At 48.7% G+C, this 9,917-nt stretch overlaps 1 protein-coding gene across 1 annotated transcript; it reads left to right on the top strand.

Moving 5' to 3' along the window:
- The first annotated feature begins 10 nt into the window (after nt 1–10).
- SLC27A1 (solute carrier family 27 (fatty acid transporter), member 1) lies at nt 11–9,228 on the top strand. Its single transcript, XM_010296465.1, has 13 exons — nt 11–27; nt 2,451–2,845; nt 3,622–3,783; nt 4,788–4,828; nt 4,866–4,894; nt 4,997–5,088; nt 5,216–5,325; nt 6,146–6,355; nt 6,652–6,778; nt 7,021–7,158; nt 7,580–7,744; nt 8,374–8,520; nt 9,071–9,228. Exons 2-13 carry the CDS (start codon nt 2,524–2,526, stop codon nt 9,226–9,228), a joined length of 1,701 nt encoding a protein of 566 aa, XP_010294767.1. The 5' UTR covers nt 11–27; nt 2,451–2,523.
- The last annotated feature ends 689 nt before the right edge of the window (nt 9,229–9,917 follow it).

Raw genomic sequence — 9,917 nt, 5'->3', positions numbered from 1 at the left:
CTTCAGGACGGCTCCGCGGGACCTCTTGTAAGTGCTGCTCCCCTCCAGCCGCCCCCCGCAGGCGGCTTACGGTCCCACGCGTGAAGGGCTGAGGGCCGGCGGCAAGCTGTGGGTTCGCTGCCTGTAAAGCCTGAGCCACGTCGGGTGTTAAGTGTCCAGAGAAGGGCAGCGAGGAGCACAAGTCTGATGAGGAGCGGCTGAGGGAACTGGGAGTGTTCAGGCTGGAGAAGAGGAGGCTGAGGGGAGCCCTCATCGCCTCTACAACTGCCTGAAAGGGGGTTGTGGTGAGGTGGGTGTTGTTCTCTTCTCCCAAGTAACCAGCGACAGGACGAGAGGAAATGGCCTCAAGTTGCGCCGGGGAGGTTTAGACTAGATATCAGAAAAAATTTCTTCACTTCCTGTCAAGTATTGGCACAGGCTGCCCAGGGAGGTGGTGGAGTCACCATCACTGGTGGTGTTCAAGAAACGTGTAAACGTGGCACTTCGGGACATGGTTTAGTGGGCACGGTGGTGTTGGGTTGATGGTTGGACTTGACGATCTTAAAGGTCTTTTCCAATTTTAATGATTCGGTGATTCTAAGTGCAGGCAGTGCCCGCTGCCCTGCGTGCGCGCAGGCGGTGGGTGGAAAAGCTCAGCCTCGAGGGGGGCGGGCGCATGGATGCAGGTTCACCCATGGAAGGAGTCGCGGGGCGATGCCTGCCATTACACCCCCTGAGCTTAAAGAGAGGGTAGCTCTGTCTTAAAACGCGTAGTCCGAGCTGGCGGCGTAAAGAGCGGTAAGTCTTCAGCAGCTTTCCCCATCTCCCGGGAGTCCGTCCCTGCTGTCGCATTTAGTTCCGCGGTTTTTAGGCCTCCGTGAGGATGTGCCTTTATTCCAGAGGATTTAGGGCTCCTATGATTGCCAGCTTTGCTGTGGCTGTCACTGTACTTTGAAGAGCTGTTTCCTCCCGATTGCCCAGCAAGCTGGGAATAATGACAGAAAATAAACCAAGCAGAATAAAGCCCTTTAAGTGTCTGGGAAGTGCAGCTCAGCAGTGAAAAGGCTCCTCTGTTCTGTATTTGGCACAGCGCGGTGTAAGGTCACCGTGAAAGCCCAGCACAGCCTGACCATTGCCAGCCACTGGTTTCTGAAGCGCACCCTTCCCCCTTCTGCGAGGCTTCTGCTCTTGACATTCAGTCATGAGAGTTGCGGTTGTTTTTAAGTGCTAATATTAAATGACCTTTCAAGTTTCTGGGGATTCTTCCAAACCTTCGTTGCACAACAATTTCCTATTTTAATGGTGGAAAAACACCGCCTCCATCTTCCTACCTCCAGGAAGGAAACAGGATCCATTGCGTGCACCCAGACCTGCTGTCCTCGTTTTGTCAGTGATGTTATGGGAGTGTACCTTAATAAATTTATTTTTGTATCTAAGTTATAACTAATAGCCACAGCAGGAGAGCCAACGCGCTCCTAAAGATTGTTTCCTCCAGGACAACGTGAGACCATTGAAGTTCACACGAGACCTTTGAATTGTGTCAAGGTTTGACTTGCAGCTGCTGCCTTGGAGACTTAAAATAATTATGTAAATTACAGAAGAGATTAAAAAAAAAGCCCTGTTAGAGCACTCTGGTTTGTTCTTTTATTGAGCAGTTGCACTTCGTGGTATTAAATATCCACAGAGGCAGCAATTTCCTTGATAAGGCACCACCATCTTTAAAGGAGCTTGCTGTCCAAGATTTATTATTTTTACTCTTAATTATTATTAAAATCTATGGCTTCTACCTGGTAGTATTTGGATAGCCTGTCTTTCTATCATCCCAGGACTGCGGCAGAGACTGACTCACAGGAAAACGCGCCTGAGCGACGCGCGGTCCTCTCATCTTGTGGGTGAAAGGGGAAGCCTTTGGTGTTGTTTTCTTGAAGCTGAGGCCATGCATTGTTATCAAAGGGACAGGTTGTTTAAATGCTTTTGGATCCTGAGGGCTACAATTGCATGAAATAGCACAAAGATGCTGCAAAATGTCCTGTCAAGAAAGACACTTCCCATGTGAAGGACGTTTGCTTCCTTTAGGTAAAAGTAATGGTTGCCAAGTCATTAATTTTTCTTTTTTTTTTTTTAGGATGGCAGAAGACATTGTTAAAAGATGTAATTTACCCCCCTTAGTATTTTCTGTGGGCTTGTTTGAATTAGTATCAACGTGAAGATGGATTCCCTGTGTTTTATAGTGTGGAAAGTACCAGAACAGTTGCTGTATACTGTTTATTTACCATAATGTTAAAATAGCCGTCATTTTCTGTAGAGCAGCAGTGATTAAAAGTTCCAGTTTCAGGGTAACACTTCAGCTGTCCAAGGGCAGGGGGATGCCAGTGGGACACTTGTGTGGACTCTGTGACTCCTGCCCATCGTCCCTTCTGATTTGGAAATTGTCCTGAAAATGAAATTATTATGCTCTTTCTTTGCTGCAGCGGCCTCTCAGTGCTGTTACGAGTCAAGTACAAGTTGCAAAGGCATCAAAGAGCCAAAAGCACCATCCCCAAGATGTTCCAGGACGTTGTCCGCAGGCACCCCGACAAAGTGGCCCTGATTTATGAAGCCACCGGTGAGCAGTGGACCTTCAGGAGGCTGGATGAGTACTCCAACGCCGTGGCTAACTACTTCTACCAGCAAGGTTTCCGTCTGGGAGACGTCATTGCGATCTTCATGGAGAGCTGCCCCGAGTTTGTTGGCCTCTGGCTAGGCATGGCAAAGATCGGCATTGAGGCGGCTCTCATCAACTTCAATTTGCGCTTGGATTCTCTGGTTTACTGTGTGACGACTTCAGGTGCAAAAGCGGTGATCTTCGGAGGAGAGCTGTCTTCGGGTGAGTCGCTTGGGTGTTCCTGCGCCTTGTAGGCAACTCCTGAACTGTTCGCTTGGTCCCCGACAGGGCAGAAATCGAGTAAACTAAAAACAAAGACAGCTGGCCGTACCAAAAGCTAGGGGAGATGGTAAATCTGATTGCGAAAGGCAGAAGCGTTCAGTTAGTATCTGAGGCTAGAAGAGGAGCGGTGTTTTGAGTAGAGCTGTTAGTAGCTCGGTTTCATCTGCTGGCATCTTCCTGATTTCATGGTGCCTGAACTGAGCTCACGAATTTGCTCTTGTTTCAGAGCTGCGCCAGGAGTCTTGCGCTTCATCAAGAAGCGGCGATACATGCCGCAAGGCTTATTTTTCTGCCAAAGGCCTGTTTTTGTCTTTTGCTGTGTTAGTACTCTTTGCTTATTCTGCCACAGGATAGGTTTGTCAGTGGATGCTGCATTTAAATACATCCCTGCTTCTCTAATGAACTCTGTTCCGACAGTTATTGTTAGATCTGGTGGTTTATTATTCTGAATCGTCTCCTTGAAACCATTCTTATTATTTGAAGATCACGATGTGGTCATGGGGAGGAGAGGCAATTTTGTGTAGTGTTTTTTTTGTTCGGGTGACTGCACTGATGAGGAAGTTACCTGGACGGGTGTGGCATAAGTATTTTAAAGGAGTCCCTCGTTCTTCAGGTCCTTCTGTGGTTTTGGGGCACAATAAGATGTTATATGGGTTATTTTTGCCGCTGCCTAGAGCGTTATGTTTGTTGCAAAAGCGACTTGCTTTGTCTTGCAGCAATATCTGAAGTGAATGGGATGTTGGGGAAGAACATGGCAAAATTCTGCTCTGGTGACTATAACCCGGATGTCGTTCCTGCGGAGACCAGACATCTTGATCCTCTTCTGAGTGCCGCATTGAAATCGACCCCGGCTCAGATTCCAGCCAAAGGTTTAGATGGTAATTCCGTCAACAATTTTTATTTCTCAATGTGATGTGTGCAGAGCTGGACTAGGTGACAGTAAAACAAGAAAACTAAGCAAGATGGAGAGATTAAATCAACCTGGTTTGGGCTCACAAATAGAAGGCGGGGAGGGGGGGAAAGATTCTGATTTCAGAGTACTCTGGGTTAAGTTTTTAATTGTCTGAGACTTCCAAGCTATACATAACTGACGTGTTTAGTACCTGAAGGCAGGAGGTTGGTGCCTTCCCAAAGACAACCTTCTGACACAGAACGGCCGCTGGAACGCGTGTGGGGCAAAGCAGCCGGCGTGCCAGAACTTACCCCTTGCTTCATGAGCTCTACGAATCCATCTGATTTGTCTGTAGCATTTAACAGCCCATGTTACCTTCCCCCACAGCTGACTCGTGTGTAATTAAAATCTTTCCTTGCCTGAGTATTGGTGGGTTTGGGATTCAGGAGAGGGAAGGGAAAATGCTAACTGGCCTCCAGTCTGCATTTTGTACTTTAAGACAGTTAAGAGCATCTGAGATTCCTGAGGCATGAGACTCCATTTTGGTACTTCGTTTACAGCGGGAGGAATGATGCTGCTAAAAGCCTTTTCCTTTAGATTATTTTTTTTAATCGTAGAGTCTTAGATACCTGCCCTACCGTCAGACACAGGTCCAAGACCTGTCCTCTGGATTGGCTGGAATTAAAGTCTGACCTAGAGAGGTAGTCTAGTCCCAGGGCAATTTGTGTAAATGCATACAGGTCACGTTCTCAGAGCTCCACAAATTCTTTGTATGCATTCCTGAATCTGGTGTTAGGGACGACATGGAGATTCTCCACTCAGGCTGCAACTCGATGTTCGTGTCAGCCTTCGCAGCTGAGTGTCCCCTGTGCTGTCCCCATTTCAAAGCCATTCCTCTGGGAACAAAGCCTAAAACGCAAAACAAACGCTGTGGGGATTTTCTCAAGCAGTTGAGAACAGTCTGTCTGATGCCTGTTTCCAATCTTCTAGATCGGCTCTTCTATATCTACACGTCAGGAACGACAGGAATGGCCAAAGCTGCCCCACACGTCAGGAACGACAGGAATCCCCAAAGCTGCCATTGTGGTGCACAGCAGGTGAGGACCGGAGGAGGTACTTCCCTCCTGAGGCGCGTTTCGCCTCACGACACCCCGAGCTCTACCGGTCTCGCTCGCTTAGCGTGCGCTGTGTTCCTGCAGGTATTACCGCATCGCTGCCTTTGGTTACTACGCCTACAAAATGCACCCGCAGGACGTCCTCTACAACTGCCTCCCCCTCTATCATTCTGCAGGTAAACATCCTCCCCCTCAGAGGTGGAGCTGAGGTGTTGGCCTCCCCCCTGCCTGCTCCTTCGTGTGTCCCTGTGAGTGAAGGGACACAGGATGGTCGGAGCTATCCCTGTGATCCTTGTTTTCCAGGTAACATCATGGGAGTTGGCCAGTGTCTAATCCATGGCCTCACCGTGGTGATCAGGAAGAAGTTCTCGGCCAGTCGCTTCTGGGACGACTGCACGAAATACAGATGCACGGTGAGGGCTCTGCGGTCGCTGCTTTTGGTGCTCAATCGAGAGAGCGGTTTCACTGCTTAATTACTATCTTCAGATGATTCCCCATCCCTTGTCGGATATCAGTGTGCCCGCGCCATGGCGTCTTCAAATTGCCAGTGTCATTTTGGGCATGCGGGACTTCATAAAAGGTCTTTCATTCATCTTCTCCTGCTTCCTCTTTGCAAAATTATCAAGACCAGCTTTTAAAACACAAGTTTGCATCCCTGACTGTTGCAGGAAAGCTCTGCCAGAATTCATCCGCGTTAGGAATCTCTGCAGAGCAATTCTCTTGGCAGTTCGTAGCCAATAAACATCTATTTGTGTTGGTGTCAACATTACCTTCTAATTTAAGCAGCTCTCTCTCCTCCCTAGTGTTTATCTTGCCCTTGCCCCAGCAGCAGTATTTATAGCTGGTAATTGGATCTCCACTCTGACTGCCTTTTCCTGGGTCAAGCTGTTAGTTTATGATTGACCGCTCATTCCCCTAATCTTTTAGTCACCTGTTAAAGCACGAGGGTTTTTCTTTATATGAGTATCTCACACTGAGGGATCCCTCCTGTGCTCTTTTCTGGTAGGTTCAAGGAGGCACTGTTTTACCTCTCCTTATTTTTTTGTTTTTTGGGTTTTTTTTGTGGCAAGAAATCCCAGCTTGAACTTGCAAAACCTCACAGTTTATTAAAATGCCTGACGGCGTCCAGTTCCATGAGGTACGCTGACACCAGTGGCCTCGTGGTCTGTTTTTTCCAGGGCGTTGTAAGGGTCGCCTGAAGCCTGAGCTATGTTTTTGTGTTTACTGCTTCAGATTATTCAGTATATCGGGGAAATCTGCAGGTATCTTCTGAATCAGCCGGTCCGAGAGTCAGAAAGCCAACACTGCGTGCGGCTGGCGGTGGGCAATGGTTTGAGACCCACCATATGGGAGGACTTCACAAAGCGCTTCCGAATTAAACAGATCGGAGAGTTCTACGGAGCCACCGAGTGCAACTGCAGCATTGCCAACTTGGACGGAAAGGTGAGGAGGAGGAGAGTACTGCGATGGCTGGGAGGAGCGCGCAGAAGGGAAAGATGATCTGCTGGCTTCTCTTGACTCCTCCTAGTCCGCTCACAAGGGATGGCAGGGACCTAAATTGGTAATTAGGGGTGGCATGCACAAAAAAATGGGAAAAAAATCTTACCTTTTGGGTGAATTTGCCTATTAAATGGAAAGGCAGGAAAGATCAGAGAATTCCCAGAAAGCAGTAATGCAAAACCCAAGCCATTCTCTTCAACCTTTTTTCTTTTTTTCTTTTTTTTTCTGCCTTTTGGAAGGTCGGTGCCTGTGGTTTCAACAGTCGGATTCTGCCCAATGTTTATCCCATTCGTTTGGTGAAGGTAAACGAGGACACGATGGAGCTGATCCGGGATTCCAGTGGGCTGTGTATCCCCTGTCGCCCAGGTGAGCGTTAACCTGAACAAATCAATTGCAGCTTTTTGTTCTAAAAAAAACACATATCTCTCTCTCTCTAAAATAAGCTCTGGCTGGTTTAAGGCATTTCTAGCATCATACACAGGTTTTTACTTCCAGCTCTTTCCTCCAAAAATGGGTCAATTCAGCAACTGAACATCTTTTGGTATGCACAAGGCTTAACTTGTCGTGAAATGTCAGTGTCATCTTGTGTTTGGTCCTGTTTCCTGCAGGAGAACCAGGATTGCTCGTTGGTCAGATAAATCAACAGGATCCCCTGCGTCGGTTCGATGGCTACGTCAGCGAGAGTGCCACTAACAAGAAGATCGCTTACAATGTGCTTCGGAAAGGGGACCAGGTGTACCTTTCAGGTACTGTCGGTATGGGTTGCAGACGCTCCTCATGCAAAGGAGATCCTGAGAGACCTAAATCTGGCATTTTTGAGAGGAATTTTTGATCTTAAAGGTCTTTTCCAACCTAACTGACTCTATGAACAGATGTTCGTAGCGTTTTGAAGTTGCCAGCTGCTGATCTGTTCTGGATTTAATAGAAAAAATAACATTTCAAAGAGAGAGAGATTTATTCCCACGCCCTCTCCGCCCTTTTCCTACTGCTGCCCATCTCCCGTAACGAGGAGATGCGGTACATGGTGGTAGGAAGTCACCAAGGTAATTCTGCACTCCTCTGGGAAGAAAACAGCACGACGCTGAGCAGAGGGCTTTCAGGCAGTCCTGAGCGCTAACGAACTTGAGTCCTGAGGTGGTTTTTGGTGTCTCCTCTCCCCCATTGCAGGAGATGTGTTGGTGATGGATGAACTCGGTTACATGTACTTCAGAGATCGCAGCGGGGACACGTTCCGATGGCGAGGAGAAAACGTCTCTACCACGGAGGTGGAAGGAACCTTGAGTCACATCCTCAACCAGACGGATGTTGCAGTGTACGGAGTGGAAGTACCAGGTAAAATGCCAAGTTGGAGCTCTCAGGTTTTAGGAAGAAAGGCAAATATAAGGCAAACGTACCAGGTCTGTGTCAGAACGGGTAGAAACTGGTCGCCTCTGTTGTAATCAGGCACCCAAAAATGAAAAGATGTAACAGAGGCTGACAGTGGAGTTTGAGCTGTAGAAATAACTGGAGAGCCAGTGTCTTAAAAACAAAGGTTTTTACGTGAGCTTTGCAGAAGCTCTTGGTATGAAAAGGCAGTTCTGTGGGTGTGCAGGCCTGTAAATCTTCAGGTAATCTAGGAACAGGGGGTTGAGGAGGGCGTGAGGATGGGGAACCAAGTGTGTGTTGTGGGCGCAGGTAGGTGCCCGTCGTGGCGCTTTGCCCTGAATTTTTATCACGGCATACGTGAGAGAAACCTGACGAGAACAAGGTCTGGGTTAGCTTTTGGGGGTGGCTCGACTGAGGGGCGAGGGGATGTGTTGGCAATGGCTTCTGAGCCTCTGGTATGAAATTGGGTTTCCCTTGGCTCGTTTGCACTTCACATTGAAGAGGCACGGGGAGCGGCGGGAAGACACCTGCGCTTGCATCTATTAAACGTTTTGGACTTCTGTGGCCTCCACCCGACCTGTGCTCTTCTGTTTCAGGGGTGGAGGGCAAAGCTGGGATGGCGGCAATTGCAGATCCCAAAGCTAAAGTCAACCCCAATGTCCTGTACCAGGAGCTGCAGAAGGTGCTGCCTTCCTACGCCCGGCCCGTCTTTCTCCGGCTCCTACCCCAGGTTGACACCACAGGTATCAGTGATCTGCTGGCCTTCCGGGGAATTTCAGATCCGGAAAGGAGCTTGGAAGCGTTTCCACCTGCTTCAGGGCAAAATAACATCCCAGTTTGGCGTACGGCAGGTGCAGAAGTACTGCTGGTAAAAATGATGATTGTAGTTAAGTCTTAAACAAGAAATCAGCTAGTTCCAGGCCCTTATAGAAAAGACCTATATATATGTACGGGAACGTGTACCCTCTAACTCTCTCGTACGCTGTCCTTGCCTTTCCCGGGGCTTTACTCCAGTGTGACTAACAGCCAAGTCAGCTGCTATTTGGCTGCTGGGTTTTCTGTTTTCAATTTCCCAGGAATTTTACGGGGTCCTTGTACCAGCCTGTGCGTGAGGAGAAGTAAAAGTTGCGCAAGGTTTATATAAGAACTCCAGTAATGATCAGGACAGTTAACAAGCTTCAAGTTGCTAAAATTCTTAGGCAAAATGCCATCTGTGACGTTTCCTTCTCGCTCTGATGCTTAAGCAGGCTTTTTGATGCAAAATATTTAAAGTTTTTTCTTCTCTTTTTGAAGGTACGTTTAAGATTCAGAAAACCCGCTTACAGAAGGAAGGATTCGACCCCCACCAAACCTCAGATCGGTTGTATTTTTTGGATCTAAAGTCTGGAAAATACGTTCCTCTGGATGAATGCCTTTATGAAAGGATTTGTTCTGGAAAAGCCGCTTTATGATCGAGTTGCATTCAGCCTTTTCGAGGAAAACGATGACTAATCGGAGGGCTGACGCTGGCAGGAAGCGATGGATTCCTGCAGGGTCCTCGCGTCCCTGCTGGCGCTTCACTGCGTGCCTCGCCCGCCGTCTCCCTCCCCTTAAAGCGCATTAACACCATCAGCCACTCCCTCCCTGAGCGCGGACGTCCCCTTAACCTGCCTTTACACCTCTAGAGAGTATTTTTGTAACCACTACCTGCTTAGGGAGGAGTTTGATGGCCATATTTATTCACGGAGATACCGTGCCCCGCAGGGGCTTTGCTCTGCTCTGTCTCCGAACTTTACTCACTTAGATGACTTTTAACCTCACTTGCGTTAGGTCATGTTTTAACTACCCGTGGGCCGTGCCCTTAGGGCTGGGGCTGTGAGGATGTTAAAAAACAACAACAAAAAAAACCAAAACAAAACAAAACAGCAAGCCTTTGGGTGCTGTGGTGGGTGGGAGCAGCCTTCGGGTTTACTCTCCCTCGGCCTTACGGAGCTTGGCTGGGGGTCTGTGCTTGGATTGTGGAGAAGCGAATACGGGGGTAAAGCTGCGTGAGCGCAACCCGGCTCTGCCTCCATTCTTCCGTCGGGGCGGGGGCCTGGCGGGCGCCGGGAGGCCTAGGCCGCGGGTTGCTAGGCAACGCTACGGCGCGCAGGGCGCGTCA

This window comes from Phaethon lepturus, unplaced genomic scaffold, assembly GCF_000687285.1.
Source record: "Phaethon lepturus isolate BGI_N335 unplaced genomic scaffold, ASM68728v1 scaffold35861, whole genome shotgun sequence".
NCBI classification, from domain to species: Eukaryota; Metazoa; Chordata; class Aves; order Phaethontiformes; family Phaethontidae; genus Phaethon; species Phaethon lepturus.
Note: the sequence above shows the minus strand (reverse complement) of the source record. Positions and strands in the feature narration are given on the sequence as shown.

Excerpts from the sequence above, each read along its gene's own strand:
- SLC27A1 (XM_010296465.1), top strand. The coding sequence starts at position 2,524 with ATGTTCCAGGACGTTGTCCGCAGGCACCCCGACAAAGTGGCCCTGATT. Across the intron at positions 2,846-3,621 it reads CGGAGGAGAGCTGTCTTCGG|CAATATCTGAAGTGAATGGG; the intron begins GTGAGTCGCTTG and ends TTTGTCTTGCAG. Across the intron at positions 6,356-6,651 it reads TTGCCAACTTGGACGGAAAG|GTCGGTGCCTGTGGTTTCAA; the intron begins GTGAGGAGGAGG and ends GCCTTTTGGAAG.